Source organism: Asterias rubens, chromosome 7 (genome assembly GCF_902459465.1).
Source record: "Asterias rubens chromosome 7, eAstRub1.3, whole genome shotgun sequence".
NCBI lineage: Eukaryota > Metazoa > Echinodermata > Asteroidea > Forcipulatida > Asteriidae > Asterias > Asterias rubens.
The window spans coordinates 10,479,168-10,498,858 of NC_047068.1; the positions used below are offsets into that span (position 1 = coordinate 10,479,168).

At 39.2% G+C, this 19,691-nt stretch overlaps 1 protein-coding gene and 1 long non-coding RNA gene across 3 annotated transcripts in view; both read right to left on the bottom strand.

Annotated features, from left to right (window-relative positions):
- Positions 1-6,463: 6,463 nt before the first annotated feature.
- On the bottom strand, positions 6,464-7,865 carry LOC117292091. The gene is made up of 3 exons (XR_004519250.1): positions 7,479-7,865; positions 6,954-7,185; positions 6,464-6,561 (listed from the first exon to the last, which is right to left on the bottom strand). It is a non-coding gene; the product is annotated as an uncharacterized LOC117292091 (long non-coding RNA).
- A 5,318-nt stretch (positions 7,866-13,183) lies between these two features.
- The window catches only part of LOC117292790 (golgin subfamily A member 6-like protein 22), a 41,084-nt gene continuing 34,576 nt past the window's right edge, over positions 13,184-19,691 (bottom strand). For both annotated transcript variants that reach the window (XM_033774949.1, XM_033774948.1), the window contains 6 exons: positions 19,548-19,667; positions 18,794-18,870; positions 17,683-17,905; positions 17,016-17,036; positions 15,383-15,469; positions 13,184-13,724 (listed from right to left, as the gene is read on the bottom strand). In XM_033774949.1, coding sequence (XP_033630840.1) covers positions 13,569-13,724; positions 15,383-15,469; positions 17,016-17,036; positions 17,683-17,905; positions 18,794-18,870; positions 19,548-19,667 — 684 coding nt within the window. In that variant the 3' untranslated portion in view covers positions 13,184-13,568. The remainder of the gene's footprint in view (positions 13,725-15,382; positions 15,470-17,015; positions 17,037-17,682; positions 17,906-18,793; positions 18,871-19,547; positions 19,668-19,691) is intronic.

Consider the following 19,691-nt stretch of genomic DNA (forward strand, 5'->3'; position numbering starts at 1 on the left):
TCACTTTGTAGTTTAAATTTCTCATTAATGTACACAAGTAGACGCCATTTCAAAGCCCGCTATAAACGGCTAATTATGAGAGTCTACATTTACTTATCCATTGACTAATAAGGGCATTTAGTTTCAAGTCACGCTTCGGGCCGTCTCTCTGTCATTTTAGAACGCGGAGAATTTCAACAATCTGGTTCTTTAATCTTGAAATCGCATTCCCATCCATGAACCAATTAGAGAAGTCAAGTACATATACCGGCAGGCAGACATGAAGAGAGCAAGAGGGGAGTGGGAGCAGTGTATGGAGTTTAGTTGACCAATCGTATAAAGCTGTTATTTACGTAAACGTTAAAAAAAGGGACATTGCGAAACAAAGACAGTCATTTTTATGGTGTTTTTTTTTCTTTAAATATTTCCTTGCAACTTCAATGACCAATTGAGCCCTAATTTTCACAGGTTTGTTATTTTATGCATATGTCGGGATACACCATGGAGGTACACCAAGTGAGAATGCTGGTCTTTGGCAGTTACCAAACCTGTCCAGTGCCTTTATAAGCCCATTGTCACATGTTACGTTCATCATTATATGAATTTTTTTCAATTATTCTGTAAAATTTCACAACAGGAATATCAACATATTGTCAAGCAAGTGGTTTCTCTAGCTATAGTAGGACTATAGTCCCACGATAGCTTAATATACTTTCCAATAGATCGACTATTACGCATAAGAGAGGCGCAATTGTATACCAATTCCGAAGAGTGTGGGTCGTTCTCTAATTGTCAACTCGTCCATCATTGACTGTAGTGACATCAATCATGTCTTATTTACCTCGTGTGTCTTCACTGAGTGCCCCTTTCCGACTGCTCTTCATCGGAGCAGCGGGTAGCGCACGATACATCACGGGGCGTCTGAGGTGTCACTACACGGCGTAACCGATCTGCTCGGCCCGCTGTAAAATACTTCTCCCCTCGGTAAATGATACACTATACTACCCGTCATGCCGTCGAGGGAGCCGTGGTGTGGCTCTAACTTCTACCTATTTTGTTTGTATCGTGATCGTAAATGGTTAAAACATAATTAAATTGTGCAACAAATCAAGATAAACTGCCAGTGACTGAAATATGAAGTTTGGGAAACGAATTAGACATGTATGTAGCTTTTCTGTAAGGCCTCTAATAGCACTCTGAAGATAAAGGGCCGTGTGTAACAAAGAAACTTACTGGGGTAAATTTTGATTTGTAATAATGGGAACGCCGTGGCTTTTGCGTTGAATGATAAAAAAAAATTCAACAAGAGACTTGACTCCCTTCCTTTATGTCTTTTTCAAAAGCAATTTTGTTAAACAAATCGCGCTAAGCAAATTGAGTTTTGCTTAGTTGGCATATAATAATAACAACGCGGCGACATTATGAATAGCATGGTATTTTGACTGATAGCCTGTTTCCGCCTCATTATATTTTCTGGGCTAAGCAGACAATAGTTCTTAACATATGTTTCTGCTTAGCAGAAATGAGCATGCTCGTGAGCAAAAATGAGCATTCTGCTATACAGAAAACATGTTACGAAATATTGTCACAAACTTAACTCTGGTAAGCATATTTGTTGTGCTAAGCTATTTTGTTTTGCGTTTGTGTCCATGCCATAAAAAGAACCGTAGTCACGTTCGAAAGAACTTTTACTTGTATTGGCCCAAGGCAGAAATAGATCCAACACACTGACAACATTCCGTAATAACGTGTAATTTGCACGATTGTTTCCTATACATCTTTTTGCTTAATAGTGAACAATTTTACTAGGCAATCAGGTGTCGTTTTCACAAAGAGCTATGGACTAGTCCTTACCTTGGACTAGTTCTAAGAGATTACATATGAGTCCTAAGTTAGGACGACTCGTCCTAACTTGAGATAAAGACTAGTCTTACCTCTTTGTGAACTCCATCCATGCTTTAATAGCTCGTCTTTAATATTTGTTTCCGCTAGTTTACAATGACAAGTGTACTCCAATAAAAAATATATATTTACCGGCTGATAAATTTTATGTAGATTTGCATTTTACAATGATGACTCCGGGTTGGTTGGGTGGGGGGGGGGGGGGGTAGACAATGGCTGTCACGCCCGGTAGCAACACCAAGCGCGTGCCACACGCTCAACACCTGTGGCGACCACTCGTAAAACGCCCCCGGTTTTTGTCACCGTTTTCAACTATCCATTCAAACACACCACGCGTGTATCTTTTTAGTCCAAGCACAAAAAAAACCTTATCAGTGTTTTCAGGCAGAAAATTAGTTCTCTTTTTTTTATGGAGCACATTTCGTTTTTGTTTCGAGTGTGCGTTATTGTATGAGACGACGGGACTGTGGCAGTAGGCTGTCATTTCAAGTTGACACTGTTGATTTTTATCAGCACGTCTGTTTACAAACAATATAATGAGAGGGGGTTTTGACAAATGGGGGTTTGGGGCGTTTATTTAGGGAGGCAGTTCTTTGTTCCTATTATATATATCAAATACTGTCTAGATACATAGTACAGTGTTTACTGTGATGGTATATCTTACTACACTGGCTTCGTCTGATACATTATCATATAAAACGAAAAGACAAAAAACAATTAATACTTGATAATATTTAATAATACTAATAATAATAGACAGTTCTTGTATAGCGCATAATTATTATCGTAATGTCTCCATATACGCTTTAATAGGAGAAAGAAATATGTTTGAAAAGGCAGAAAAAAAATGAAATTAACTGTGATAACATTGATTGAACAAAATGTGTTCTAACCCAAGGTTTTATATTGATCAGTAGTTTCAGCAGCCTGTTTATTGACATTTTGAAGTAAACTCTCCAAAAACGGAGCGACACCATATGAAGTATTAGTGATACATGGGGCTGACAGAAGATGTTTGTTCTTTGTAGATTTCTATTTGATCCAATGAAGTAATTTTTTTCACGACTGGTTGAGTTTAAATCCATTAGTCTCCACAGCAGCCGTTTATTAGGCGCCTTTATATAATTCGCTGTGGTGTTTCTGTTCAACATCGCCTTAAGTGGTTTCCATGCTAACATTTATATACCACTTACATGACGCACAGTATACATCAAGTTTTCTGAACGAAAATGATAAGCCATTGACATTTTCTCTTTCCGTTTTAGAAGCAATATGTTACCCTAGTTAAAACAGAAAAGGGGGAAAAAAGGGTCTCATAAAGACTGGGGTGCTCCATAATAAGGAATTGTGTGTACAAAGTCTCTGGAGGTTCGTAAGTACAGTGACAAAGGAAAGAACAAAATACATGTAATGCGTGTCCCCATCAAACACACTATGTTCCCTTTGTATTCTGTACAAAATTGGCTTCCAAACTTCAAAAGAATTCTCGAGATTCCAAGACACGACACAAGAAGAGGGGTGCCCCCATGGCCCATACGGGAGCATGTCTACAACCCACCCCCCCCCCCCTGTCTCAAGTGTGTGCCTTAGGGTCTCATGATGATTCTTCAGATGGTTTTACGGGGGGTACAAGCGAAAGGTAGTTTGAAGCACGGTTAAAGTATTTGAACATTGTAATATACCCTCTGCGGCCCCCATATTACCAGGCATAATGTATACGTTGCCACGAGGTACCAAAAAGGGGCTAATCAATTTCCAAAATGGTCCCCGTTTCACAAGTTGTTGTACTTACACGACACAAGCAACACCACAGAGGTTTTGGATGCGTCACCCCTAGCAACCAATTTGGGGTACTTTTGTGTATATATTCTGAAGCTGATTGCCTCACTTGCCATGATCCTCAGGTACACACACGAGCTTAGCACACACTAATACTTGGTAAACCAGTGGGGGCTTGTGGCCCGATTAGCCCCACTGACAGATTGCTCGCTCTTGTCACACGGTCGTCAAGTACAAGCAATTCCCTCTCGCTGATGAAGATCCCGAGTCCATTCCCAGTCCATTTTTTGTGTTTCATCTCTCTCCCCTCGTAAAGCGGCTCTCCTTAGGGACCTACATCACTCAAGCTTTACCTCCATTAATCAACTACCGGCTAAATAGCCTGTCAAAAACACATCTCGTGGTTTTTATTTTGTATAATAATAACATGGTTGGTGGTGTGGGTGTTTGTGTGTAATTTACCGTTGAGTGTGATGTGATAAACAGCGGAATGGTGATAATATGAACTGGTGGAAAAACCGACACTGCAGTAGCCCGGGAATTTCCAAGATGGTCCTCTGTACGGATACCGGCAACGGAGGAGTCCTGGCCGGCAAACTCGCTCGCCCGGCCGCCTCAAGATTCCACCAGTAGAGAGGGTCGAGCGAGTGAAAAAAATATAGACGATGCCTGATCAGTTAAAATTGAAGACACGCAGCAACTTCATTTCAAGCTCTCTCGATGAGCAAAGCGCGTTCTCCTTTTTTTTTTTTAGATGAGTATATCTCAAAGCCACACTTGGCTGTTTCTCCACACAGCGCCAATGCATCGTCGGATCAAAGCCACCCGACGTCATTTTGGCGGGAACTGCAGGACAGCTTCAAGTATGGCGGGAAATGTAGAAGCATGAGAGGTTACATGGAAATATGAAGATGGCGAACTCGCGGCGTGATTAATGGGCGACTTGGGTGTATATTTGCCTAGTTCCAGAACAGCTAAACCGTGTCACAATCAAAACTCTGCGTGTGTATCATTACAAAATGGATAGTTATGTTGCCATGGTATTTTGGCGCGGTAAATTTTCCTTTGCGGTTGTATATCGAATAACGATGATGGTTATTTATAACCTGGCTAGTCGGTGAAAGTGGAGCAACGTGGAGCCTTTCTAATAACTGATATTCAAATATTGTTAGTTGATTGTTTGTGTCTTGCCTCAATGAATGATACCAGAAAGTAGACAAGTCTTACCTTTATTGCTTTCTTTATTACAATATACACACGGGTCGATCTCACAAAGAGTTAGGACTAGTCCTTACTTAGGACTCTTAACGCTAGTCTAAGTTATGAATGGTTAGGACGAGTGACTCGATATAAGACTAGTCTTAACTCTTTTTGAAATCCACTCCTATACTGATAACATCATGGTTTGTTTACTGCGTTGCTGATTATAAAGTGATGTGACTGGGTACTGCATTTCCGACAGTTGTATTAGAGACACACAATCAAAGCTTCAGGGTCAGATTTGACCCGGATCCCGTAGGATCTGACCCAATTCTGTGCGGAATCTGTGCAATAATTTCACATTTATTATGATTCGTTAACCATTTCCAGATCAGCTTGATCAGACCATGTGACCTGGACCCCACAGGATCTGACACATTTCTTGCTCAGTGACCCGGAACTACGGTGTCAAAATGCCACAGAGTTGAGTCAAACTGATTCCGAATCCGAGCATTATTTTAATATTTTCCAGGTCAGCCGGATCAGATCATGTGACTCGGAATCCGGAGCTACTTTTTTGTGAATCGTTTCTCATTCTTCTGCAAATTGGTAATCAAAATGTGACGTCACCAGGATGACAGGTCTATTATGCTCACATTTATTTTACAGATACATGTTGTGTTTTCTACCTTTGATTGTTTTAGTTAAAGTATACGGAAAATAGTTTAGTTGGCACTAACTAAATAAAAACACAAATAATCATTGGAGTTATTTTTATATTAGAGAGAGGTATATTTTACACGTGATTTCATGCGTTCCAAATAAAACTACCCATGGCACTAAATTCGCGTTTTCCTGTTCTTAAAACTTCAAAGCTCTACGACAATTCCTAAATAAAACATATTTAATGGGACCTATTTAATTGTACTTAAACATTGTAACATTGGTATACTTTGATGAAGAGAAAACTATTTACAAAATCATGTAAAACTTTCGCCTGCTGATACATTGTCGAGGTTGCACAAAATTCTTTGATAAAGTCGAATATTTATAGCCTATAATTACAACTTCACATCCTTTCTATTCTCTGGGGTACGGGGAAAAAAAACATAAAGTAAATTGTTCCTTTTTTAACGACACTGGACAATATTGGTAATTACTCAAATTAATTGTAAGCATAAGAACTTACTCCGCAACGAGCGATGGAAAGCTGTCGATAGTATAAATCATTGTGAGAAATGATAATAAAAGACTTCCGCTGAAGCCCTTTATTATGAATCTGAAAGCAAAACAGGGGTGTTTTTCTTTCATTATGCTCTTGCAAGTTCGATGACAAATGTTCACATGTTTGTTATTTTATGCATATATTGGGATACACCAAATGAGAATTCTAGTCTTTGACAGTAACCAAACGTGTCCAGTGCCTTTAAATGTAAAAAGGATGCCTCATCCAGTTACTAAAAATATTTGAATTGAAAACAAATTTATTTGTTTGGGCCATCGTCTACTGCATTAGACGAGCCCTCCTCGAGCCCAGTGATGGTCCCTGAGCGTAGAGACTGGCGGTCGCTAAAGGGTTGTCCAGAGCGACTGTGCCCCGCTACCGATGCCCGGCGACTGGTTGGGGCCACGGAGGTCCGACGGCTGGGTCTTTGTCGAGCCGGTAACTTCTTACGGAGAGTCTTCATGGTCTTCAACCACCTGTTGTGGAAAAAAAGATCAAAACAAATTATTACCTGATAATGAATTAAATTTAAACAAAATTATGACAATAATAAATTGTAAAAAATGTAATTCAGACAAGACAAATTATAACCTGGAAATGAGCTATATATAAACAAGATTGTGACAATAATGTAAAAACCCACCTATTGTGCAAACAAAATGTAGTAACGACTTTTAAATTAACTCTGTCCATATTTTGGGGGAAATTTATGAAACTTTTGATTTGGATTAACAGGCTTTCGAGCTACAGTGTTTAATTATACTTTTGTTAATCGTTACGATTATTTTGAGTAATATTACCAATAGTGTCCAGTGCCTTTAAACCACGGGACAGACGGATTAGAAGCAAAAGTTGGGAAAACACTTACCAGTATGCATTGTAAATGCTATATCGATTGATACCAGGCGTGCTATGGATGTCATTTGCTCCATCGGAGTCTTTGACAAACATAGCAGGACCTTTGTTCCGTGGAGTCCGTAGCGGTGTCTTATTGGATACTTTGGATCCGGGGGGACCGCGGCTCCGGGCTCCGGTCGGGCCTTTTCCCCCTCGCTGGGGGTTCACGCTGGAACGTCTTGAATTAGACGGCTGCTGATCATCTGTGGGAGAAAGGAGGAACAATAAAATGACATCATCTCGAGTATCTGGTTGTTTTACTTAAAACGCCAAATAATTTTTGTTTCAATATTTGAAACTAATGGAAGGCCTTATTTTTTCTCCTTTTTTGAATGGCCGCACGATACACTTTTTCATAAAGACTTGTTATGACTAGTCTTCTCGTCCTAACTAAGGTGCCTTTAATTAACTCTTTGGACTAGTCCTAAAGTCCTGAGTTAGGACTGTTTTTGTGAAACCGACCCCAGACCCAAGTTCTAAAGGTGAATTGACCAACCTTGTTTGCTCTTTGAACCACCGTCATCCCCGCTTTGCTTGACGGGGCTTTTCGTCCCTCCTCCCGGCGCGGTTCCAGCAGCCCCAACGCCGGTACCACCACTGACAATATCAGCTATTTCTTTCTTGATCTAAAACATGAATGGAAACATTTTGATAAATACAATGGGATTTATTTTAGGATTCTAAATTATAGAATTTAAGGATTCTGCTAAGGATAGATAGGACTATGACCACCTATTTATTTCTTGAGGTTAAATACAATAAGGATACATTTTGATAAATACATTTTTTGTTTAAAGATTGGCATGTCATAGGAGGTGGTCCCCCGTATATTGCAGCCCATCAACCAGTAGACCTACAGGTACCAGACCACCGAACACCACAATTGGTATGAGGTTATATTAGGGCCTACTACACAGTAAACCACATAAGCAGTACTAGTAGGCCTGCATAGAAACGTCCATGATAAAATAATGCCTAGTGGTTTGGCGGCAAATTACGGCAGGTTATAATGTTTGCATGTGGGTATTATAATATACTTGCATAAATATGCAGCAGGAGCTGACAACATTTTTGCTCGGGTGGCAATATTTAGATTTTCTTAAAATGCCATTTCTGAATTTTCTTTAAAAAAACAATACATGAAGTTTATTACCTGCTAGTAATTAATATACGAAAGATCAAGTTGAAAATAAAAAAATATTTAATCTAACAAAATAGGCCTACGGGAAACATTTTATTTAGGCCTACTCCGAGTTGAAACATTATAAAAAGTCAGACACACTGTTACGTTAGTATAGTGTAATGTTCACTCACTCAAAACCATAATATGTTCGGCAAAACAGTTATAATACAAAATCTCACAAATTGCACAAAAAAAGATAGACCAACAACCAAACATGTATCTTTTAAAATGGCCGTGTTGAAACACACACCCAATTTTGTTTGATACACGACTACCAACCACCTTCAGATTCCAGAGTGCTAAGATTCAACAAACAGAAATATCAACGGGTTAAATAGAACCATGGAGGATCTAGGAAGGAAATACAGGACTTATAAGAGGGGGAAAACGTCGATGTCAGTTTATGTACAGGGTAAATTGGCAGTGAAAAAGCTGCACGCTCCGGCACTTACGACAGCTATTACTGCATTGATCCTTGGGTAAATGTCAATAAATGCGAGTGAATTCTAACAGGACTCATGTACAATATCGGCTTTCACGAGACCCGCCTGACGGTTGATACACTGTACGACAATGATTTACTATTCATTCCGTTTTAGGGTTAAAGGGACGGTTTGGTAGTCACTCTTTAAAATTAATGACAATCAAAACTGTTGGTTAGAAGATGTAGAAACATACAGCAGCTTTCGATGGTATAAAGGATTTTGAAAAAACATCTTACTTGTAAGTAATGGAATGAATAAAATTCAACTTGAAGGCTGATACATCACTTATTAACATATAATCAAATTTGTAAAAGTACATGGACTAAGCCACTAAATTAAAACAAACATTCGAGAGAATAATGTGGTTGTGTAAAAAGTTAACAGTTTTTTGCCCCAAATTTGAACCTGAGAAGCATTATTGCTCAGACTGTGTATTTCTATAAGGGAATAATTCTTCCTGCGTGGACATATTATTCGCTCAGTTTTTCGGCGATATTTCGAAAAACAAAACCACCTTTAAAAATTAAAATTGTTCACGATTTAGTTTTCATTTGAATTACCCTTTTTGGGATCTAATACAGATTATTGTATTGTATTGTATATATCTACACATGTAATATATAGGATTAAAACAATCAAACGGTTCCAAAAAAACAAATATATAATAGGATAAAGGTGCAATGTACCGTTGGGTAACGGTAGAAAGCGTTTCAACTTTGAAATATTATACCTTTTTGAGTAAAACAAAGGCGATACATATAACGGAAAACAATTTTTTTGATTTTTCGAGAAAATGTGAATTTGTGGTTGTAGGAACTATATGAAAGATCGCATCAACCTGTTTACATGTGTCAGACGTGTTGTGCAAAAATCATTGCAAAAGGTAACGTTTTCTTATATGTAGCCGAAAAATCCGGAGCGGTTATGGTATGTCCACGCAGGAAGAATAATCTGCAATTGGAACATAAAATCTGACACAAAAAATTTTGGGGGATAAATAAACCCCTTACTTTGAAGTGAGTCTGTTTCTCAAAATGCTTTGTACCATCGAAAGTTGTAGTACATGTGTATAGGCCTATAGTTGTCACCAAATAGGGGTTTTCGCCATTAATTTTAAGAGGGTACATTTTAAAATTGACATACATATTATTGCCTGTATATGATTTGTTACTGTGGAAACAAAATAAACCTTGAAAAACCTTGAAAACCTTAGAGTGATTACCGAACGTAAACCTTCCCTTTAAGGCATACACAGCCACACTGGTTGCACTTTCGTAACCGCGCACCCGGGTCCAACATGTTTGTACGAAACGCAGCAAGCCTGCATCCATTCAGACCGGGCAGGGCAAGACGAAGCACCCCGTCTGGATGTCGCTAGAGACGGCGCAGCTGATCGTGGTATCCAGACAAAATACAAGTGTGCCCGTATAGGGGAGACAAGGAGGGTAAACAAAAGTGCAAAAGTCAGAGCTGTGTGTCTTGAAGGGAGTTGTAGAAGTTTTCAAAGCAATTTAATAAAAGAACAGTTTATGTTTGCGTGAACTGACTGCAAACAGAATATTTGAAACTGATAAAGCGTTTTGAAACTAATGTGACCATTTGTAAAAAAAAAAATACATAATATGGTTAGAACGAAAGTTGTATAAAATGATCCACACAAGTAGGTCTCGAAATTGCATGGTTTTCCTTGTAGTTGTGAGCTGAACTTACACAGCACGCCATTTTGTGCAGTCAAATATTGACTCCACAAAATGACGGGACGCGTTAGTTCGCAAAGAAAGTTAAAGGAAAACCGTGCAATTTCGAGGCAAATTTGTTGGAAACGTTATATTCTACTTTTAAAACATCTTTCTAAACATGCATTGTCATAACAAACGCCCTTTTAAAGACCAACTTTATTTGGTCCTTTAAAGTATTGGCACATGTAGGGCGCCCTCTGTCACATATCGGGGCATGGAAAATCAGGGGAAGTAGGGAATTAAGTTTATCTGAAAATAAATTCTACATGCAATTAAAACGTTTCAAAAATATTTTTAAATAATTACCTTTTAGATGGCTGGTTCACTCACTGATGATACCTGTATACAATCTACTAATAAAATACTTCAATATCAAAATGTAAAGTTATGCAACAACAAAAAGCAATAATAAATCAGTGGAAATACACCAATACAAGATACAAGATAACAAACATGATGAACACTTAGAATTATGAATATGAATGAAGTTAGTAAGCGTAAATATTTGCTTAGCATAACATAATTTGCTTCGCGTTTAGCTAGGTTACCAGCCAAAATGCCATGAAACTGCGCTACTGGTTCCCTGCTAATTTTCTGCTCGGCACATCAATTTGAATAGCAGAATAAATATTGACACAATGTCGATAATTAGTGGAAGATTTTGTTTTTATTTTCATTCCTTGAGGAAGAAACACCACATAAATATTCTACAATTCTTGCATTAGTAAATATTAAATAAATTAATAATAAAAAAATTCTGAACACTGAACACAAATTCTATTGATATACAGTCTGGTTACACGTAGAACACTAATCAAAGTGGTCATGGCGGAGACAAATGCTTTGCCTTTTAAGAGTTGCACTTTTGCTGTGTTTAAATCGCTCGGTGGTCATAAATATTGTTATCTGTGTCCCTTATACAGTCTGAGCAAGAAAAATAGTACATTTGTCATATATTAATTAACTTTCTTGCATTAAAATTGTTACAAGGCACAAACAGATTTCATATTTATATCAAAAAATGTACACTTTGGTGAAGAGAGATGATGTAATTGTAGTAAATATAGAACGGTCATCTTTCATCAAACTAAATAATATTATATCAATAGAAGGAAAATAAATAAATATATACATTTAAAGAGAATTCTTTGGAAGTTTTAGATGGGGGAACAAAATATTGGAAACTGAAAATGGAATTTGAATCGGTTTAAAGTCTTTGAAATTCATGTCTAGAAAACACACAACCAACCAAAAAACAGTGTCTGTAGAAACAATCATCAATTTGTTGGTACTCAAATGGCAATTGGTTCTCCATATCAGTGTTGTAGCTATGGTGGGCGGTGGGCGGTGCTTGGCAGGCCTGACCAGAACCAACAAATTCCACTCAGCACTCTGAGCAAAATACACTGCGCTGCCCAGCACAAATTTCCCCCAGATTGCACTTCATCAATGATGGCCTTATATCTAAACATGAATAATTTTGTTCAACCGCTCGCCCTTTGTGGACTAAATTGGGTTTAGAGCCAACCACTAAAATTGGTCTAGCTACAACACTGGTCCATTTGTAGCATGGTGTGCACCCCAACCCTCTCCTATTGTGTCTTCACTGCATCTTGGGAACCTCATAAACAGACCATGTAACCTCTGTGTACAATCCAGGGTTCTCCTGGCAGGCGAGATACTATACACTGGTCATTATGGGTAACTTTACATTTAGTGTCATATTGTAGACAAAATTAAGGAGTTAATTGGGAGGGGGTAGAGGTAGTGTAATTAAGGGTGTGTGGACTGAATAATAATAATAATAATAATAATAGTGGCTTCTTATATAGTGCACATATAATAACAATCATATTCGTCACTCAGTGACCTAAAGGCACTTTAACAAACAGTTTTTCTTGCAAGGTATGTGAGACTCAATTTGAATTATGAGATCTAATCCTTAGCACCATGTAATGGTTTACAAGGTCATGTGGCGCAATATGCTGCCAATCCAGCCAGGAACACCGGGGCGAACCCCTTCTCTCATCGATAAGTGCACTGGGTTCTTTTTTACGTGCGTTACACAAAACACAGGACCAACGGCTTTACGTCCCATCCAAAGGACGAAGCAATGGTTAAGTGTCTTGCTTAAGGACACAAGTGTCACAACTGGGACTCGAACCCACACTCTGCTGATCAGAAATAGTCATGGGTATTCTAATTGATAAAGCACATTTTGCATTGGCTCCAAAAATAGTTTCTGTGACCTGTGAATTGTCCCCAACAATTTGGTGATTTGTCCACAAGAACTAAAATATTCAAACGTAACAAACTCAGACTCAGCAACATTGAAACTCAATCAACTCCTTCAATCCTACAATACAAAATGCTTTTCTTGAAAAGCTCACTTCCATATTTGCAAAGTTATTTCAACACAGTTAAATACATATAATTTGTTTCACGTTGAAAAAAAGTATACAAAATAAATGATATTTTTGGTCACTTGCATTTGACTTTGTAGTTATTCACTGACAACAAGTCGACTGTTTCGTTTCGTTCAAATCCACCTGCTGCAAAAACCATTCTGATGCAAATTTTGAATTTTCGTTTTTCTTAGAGAAATTGACCAGCCGCTCTGGAGGATGGCTCCTATTTATATTTCAACATGGCTGCTTTATGGCATATTGACCCATTTCACCTGACGTCATCATGCACTTTGATATATAACTCTGTGCTGTGCGTTATGCAGTGAAGTGCACATTTTAGGCGACGTGGCGTTAATACACGTAAACCTAACTGCCCACCAAAATGGTGAGCGTGGCATCAGTCGTCGCGTATGACGCGCGTGCAAGGAGTCAATAGACCTTTCCATTGTTGATAAACAAAGTGCGCTGGTTGGCGTGGCCAGCCGAATTTAGCAAAACAATCGATCTTGTTTTTTAAAAATGTGACAAAATACAATATTTTCTGTAAATATTAATGAGCTGGAATACTTCAGATGATTTGTTAATTTGTCTCAAACAAATTCAATGTTTGTGTAACATTTCTACGAACTATGGCTATCTGTTGATTTGCATTAATAGCTTTCCACAGGTTTCCATCCTCGGTTGGCAAAAACTCGGGCTGTGACGTTGCAAAAGAAAGGTCTATAGCTACGTCTTTTGGTCGGTACCTTGTGCAGCCGGACCTTTCCCACTTCACTTTTTACTTCCCCTACCTGACCCCTGACCTCCGTCCTTATTACTCGGCGTCTTTCGGTCCTCCGCCGGGGCCTTGTTGTTGTTGAGTAGAGGAGCAAGACGGCTCTGTAGCTCCTCAAACAATCCTTGCATGTCTTGAGTCTCCTCCCTCCTCTGGGGGTTAGGCGTTAGTGAGAAACAGACAAACAAACCAACCAACGAACAAACGGATGGCACACACACACATGTAAAAAAACAAACATTAGTATTCTGTGGGTGAGAAACTATACCAGGTGAAAATTCCAGTTGAAACCCTTTTCATAAACAGTCAATTTATTTCAACTGTTTCAAACTGGGCCTAAGTTCATAGAGCTGCTAAGCACACAAATTTGCTTAGCATGAAATTTCTTCCTAGATAAAAACAGGATTACCAGCCAAATTTCTATTTGTTGCATATTGCTTGTTGTTTGCTTATCCTGAAAATCACTTGGAAATTTGGTTGGTAATCCTGTTACTATTAAGGAAGAAATGTCATGCTTTGCAAATTTGTGTGCTCTATAAAATGGGCCCTGGTGTCCAACTGGTATCTGTTGGATTCAACTGGTAGCTCAACTGGTTTCAAAAGAAACCAGTCGAAACCAGTTGAAGGAAGTCGTTCCAAATGGTGGTGTGGTGTGGCGTCAACGGGAACCAGTTCAAACCAGTCATCAATTTCCAGTTCAACTGGACCAGTTGGGACCAGTTATACACCAGTTGTACTGGTTTCAGCTGGATTTTTTACCTGGTTAATTATACACAACAGTCAAATGTGGTGGGAATATCAAAGGAGTGAGTTATTGTGATCAAAACTATCATCTTGCTTGGTGATTGGTCTGTGCAATGCACCTCTGCACAATGTGTGTGTACCATTTCAGCCATTTTCGTAATCAATTCCTATTTTGCGTGCTTTTTGTCTCCCAAAATGGCAGACAAAATAGACCAATTTGTACACACAACTTCTTATAGATTTCAAAATTACATTTCACAGCCCAGGGAGAAAATCACAAACTGAGATTTCATCCTTCCCAAATCCTTCAGATGACGCCAAATATCATCATTACTGTCGCAGAACGTCGAAAACTAAAACTCTCTAGTAACAAACCTTGACAACACAACTACTTTTTAGTAAACTGTATATTACTTTAATGTTTTCTAAAGACACGTGATAATTGGTGCAAGTGTGCGCAAGCTTGTCAACCTGCTGAAACCGAGGACTTTAACTAAAAGGAATCTGACCATAGGTGTAAGACCAAGTGGCAACTGCCCTTCCCCAAACCAGTGGGATAAGTTCAGGCACAGCAAGAAGAAAATAAATCATATTTTTATCCATTATTATAAAGTGGTACATGTATGTGTGTTCTTATCTGTGTAAAATATTTGGCACATCAACCCCTCCCCCCCTAAAAAAAGACCCCCAACCCCCCCCCAAAAGACCCCCCCCCCCCCCACCATGAGAGTGTTCTTCCAGAGCAAGGATGTCCTCGCTGTTATCTATACACCGACTCAATAGACCCCTTGCAAAACGCAGACAGACCTCCGAACAATACGCATTCTATCATTTCAACCATTTTGGGAGTCGGATCCTTTGAGCATGTTTGTGAACAACTTTGACTACCAAAAATAATGGCAGACAGAATAGGCCCATGTAAGTGCACTCTGCATTGTGCAAGGGATCAGAGATATTGCTTAGAAAACTTTGTCCAAACAATGGAAGAATAAAGTCCTCGGTTTATGGAGTTGACAAACGAGTGTTTGTGTTTGTTTGTATCAATTTATGAGAGGTTTCTACTCACCGCTTTGGTCTCTGTATCAATCTTCCTTCCAAGGTGAACTCGGACCGTCTGAATACTGCTCTCTACTTTACCAATTTGCTCTTTGAGCTAACGAGAGAATTATCACAAGAACAACTTGATCAAGTTTAATCTAACAGGTGCACTATAATAATAATAATTTATCACATTTCTTTTGCTCTAGTTTACATCCGAGGATGTTCACAGGGGCGAATTAAACAAAAATTCCATACAAATTACAAGAAGTTACAAACATAAAAAGCAGACCCGAAAAGTCCATACAAATGCAGCAAAAGAACAAATTGCAAAAAGATCATACAAAACTGACACCCTCACCCCATGTGAAGGGGAACAAAAATTAAATTACAGACTACAAGCCTCCCTGAACAAGTAAGTCTTTAATTTAGCCTTGAAGGACCTCAGCGAATGAACACCCGACAAAAGAGGTGGTAGTGCATTCCATAACTTTGGAGCAGCCGAAATAATAGGTGCGATCACCAAAAGAGTGTAGCATTCTACCCCTAGGATACTCAAGTAGTGTTTCACCTGTTGACCTCAGACTATAGACCCTTTGCACAATGCGGAACGCACCTCCTAAAGCAACTTTCCATCCGCACTGACATGGGTCAAAGTAACACTTGTGTTGGTGCTAAACACACGTATTTTGCATGACTGTGTAAACAACGAAACACCTTTGGTGAAACTTTCTGATCAATTTTGGAGGTGCTCGTCATAGTGCTTCCAATTGATCAGAAAGTTTCACCAAAGGTCACTCGTTGTTTACACAGTCATGCAAAATGCATGTGTTTAGCACTAACACAAGTGTTACTTTGACCCCTGTCATGGCGGACGGAAAGTTGCTTTAGGAAGTGCATTTTGCGTTGTGCAAAGGGTCTATTTCTATGCTGTCTTTTGACAGTAAAAAGATCACAAACATAATAAGAAGTTAATAAGTGTATACATTTAGAAACGAGCAACAACATTTTAAAATGAATGTGAGTATGTTATGTGTGATGTGTTGTGGCCAAGAGGACTAGGGCATCGTAAATCAAACTCTGATTGCCTATTCATCATCGGAGGAGTAGGTTCTAATCCCGATGTCATGATGTTTGAGTCCCTGAGCAAGACACTTCCATAAATTGTTTCAACCACTAGGAGCCTGGCTGGTAGAACAGGATGCACTACCTTTCTAACTTCTTACACAACAATTATGGTTAAGGGCACGAGTGTCATGACCGGGTATTGACCGCTAGACCACTCGGCAAGACACGCCACAAGAGTTGGTAGCATCTAGAAAATGACAAGGGTTTGTTTTGTATTTGAGTACTGAATAATCAATCCTCAAGTCTGAGTTTGAGTCAGATTCATCTGAGTACGAGTTCTGAGTCATGGAACCAAGTCTAAGTCACAAGTTGTTCGAGCTTAAAAATAAAACATCAATATGTTGCTGTCTGGTTCTGAGTCTCAAACATTGACTGAAGGTCCTGAGCCCGAGTGCAGACTATCCGAGTCTGAGTCAGCAACCATTGGTGGGTGCTCAGGGAGGGAATATCAAGTTGAACAATTTCAAAGAGAAAAAAACCATGGATTACAAAGATAACTTATCAAATGAAAGCAAATAAATTGTTTCACAAACCTCTTCAAATTTCTTCCGTTGCTGCATAAATTTAAAAGGAAACGAAAAGTGATGTAAATAAAATGTTTGGGGACAATTTTCCTGCACATTATAGTACTTCAGATCTAACAAATCAAAGTAATTACTCAGGACAATAAGGTACTAGCAAAAATATGATAAAAGTATGCTTTCAGATGAGAAAAATAAACAAAAATTTGTTATTTAATCAGAATTAAACAGCATGATTTCACAGAGCTGATTAAGCACAACAAGATGACAAAAACATGCTTACTAGCATAAGATAACAAGTCAAGTTACCAATTATGCGTTTCTACAAAATGCATAGGCACTGGTTTTGTACACATCACTCTGTGTGCAACTTTTTGCTTTTTTGTTTTCACAAAGTGAAATAATGTGCCTAGGACTAAACACCTCATCAAAACATTTGCAAGTTTGAAAACACATTGACCCTTCCATACTTAAAGAAGTGAGCTTTGCTTTGGTGTTAAAATGTTGTTGTTCTTAAATAGTAAGCAGACTCCAAATCGACAGTTTGAAAAATAATTCAACTTCAGCTGTGTTTCGCTACAAACAAAACTTTTGCTATGGTGCACCATGCAGAAGTTTGTGGAGTAACCATCGATATAACCCTTTAAGTTTGTTCAGAAAACCTCAACTCTTCTCGTACCTTATTGATAGTTTCTTCCATGTCGTCAATCCTAGCTTTCGTTGCCTCATCCACTTTGCCTCCGCCCTTCCCTTGGGCAAGTTTCTCCTTCTGACTGACCGGAATGACCGGTGCGGCCGGCTCAGCACCGACTGCCCCTGTACGCTTGACCTGTTCCAGATCTTGGACCAGCTGATTGTACTTAACCTGAAGGTCTTGACGGACCATCTGGACATCCCGGATTCTGAAAGAAAAAACAACAGTTTTGCTAACAGTGTTTTTAAAAGTTATTGGTTTTGTTTACAATTACAAACTTTATTTGGGCGATTAACTGATCACATGTACACCATCCCAAACGGCGACCCCCAAAAATGCGTCACAATCAGCCATTTTGAGATATGGTGGACACATGCCTTGGGTAAATTTGTCTATTTACACCGGAAAAAAAAGGCAGTACACTCCTGGTGTGTCCACCATACCACGAACAAGCTAATAGCACTCTCAAGAGTCCTGTTTTCCTGCTCTGAAAACTGTCTAGCCATGCGGTCTAGTTTATTCATTTTTGATTTTTCAGGATTTCTTTATATCTGAAAAAAAGTATTAGCTACTTCCTTCAACCAGGCAGACAAAAAAAGTGATACAATATGCTTGAGAGCACCCTCAGACGGTCAAAAGTACGCAAATTACAGAATCTGAAATGGCCTCTCGTCATCGGATCTGTTCGGTGGCTTCTGCCTTCATAGATACCCATTAACATCTGGGTGAAGAAGAGCAATTAAAGGTTAAGTGTCTTGCTTAACGACACAATTCGAACCCACACCCGATGATTTACCCACCAGGCCCTAGTTTCAGGAAGCTGCTTAAGCATAAATTAATGCTGAAACATTTTCTTCTTAGCTGAAGTAAGCAGGACACCAGTCACTGATTGTACATGTAACATAGTACTTTGGCTGGTAACCTTATTCTGGTAGGCGTACTTTGGTTGTGCTTAGCTGCTTTTTGTGCTTAAGCAGCTCTATGAAATTGGGTTGAAAACTTGAATCATCAGAACAATCAGCCACGGCACACAGACGTCCTTTAAAAACAAACTTTCTTCAGGAGACTACGGGAGTTCATCTAGCTAAGGACTGACCTGTCTTTAGATTCTGAGTCTATTATTCCTTTCATGTCCTCCTGTAATGACTCGTTGGTTCGATTCATCTCACGGATCTGCAGGAATAAGAATCAATCGATTAGTACCGAAGTAACACTGCTGATCAGACCTCGTGCACATGATGTCATTGGAGTAGGGCGCCCTCACTTAGAGGTCAAAAGAAGACGTCAAGTGAGAGCTTTTTAAATAATCGCAACCGAACAAAGCAACAGACATATGGCACCTATTACGAAGGACCTTTGTTTCTGGTGCTTGTGTGAAAGGGCCTAAAGATAGGGCTGGCCCTGTGCATTGGCCAACATCTTTGATGCTTGAAAGGCTATTATTGGCCGAGAGTCATGTGAAGGGCGTACTCGCGTAGAAGTTTCAATTGTTTTACATCATAGATGGTGGTCAATGATGTCATGTTTGTAATCAACAGAGAGGATAACCTTCAAGATCTTGGTTTATAGGTATAAACGCCTCAACAACACAGCACCTGGCTTTTTATCCTCTAGCCCGTCTCCCCACTGGCCTGGCCACTGAAGCCTTTGCTCAGCATTTGGCACTACTCGCCTAATAGACCCCAACTCTGTCAAGCTTGCCAAGTAAGCATCAAGTTGCAAATTTTCTCATGTTGCTCCCCATAGCTGGAATGATCTACATGCGCCCATTCTTGATGTAGTGATGCTTTATAAATGCCTTATACTTATGTACATGTATGTACAGTAAATTTATCAATTAAGTGTCTTACCTCTGGACCAAGCTCATCCATTCGTTCCTTGATCTGTTTGAGTTTCTTATCAGCACTGTCTCGCCAGTCATCAATCTGCTCAATTTTCTCTCCCTGGGTATCCAGCAAGGCTTTTGCTGCCTACAAGAGGTGGAAACAGAAGGA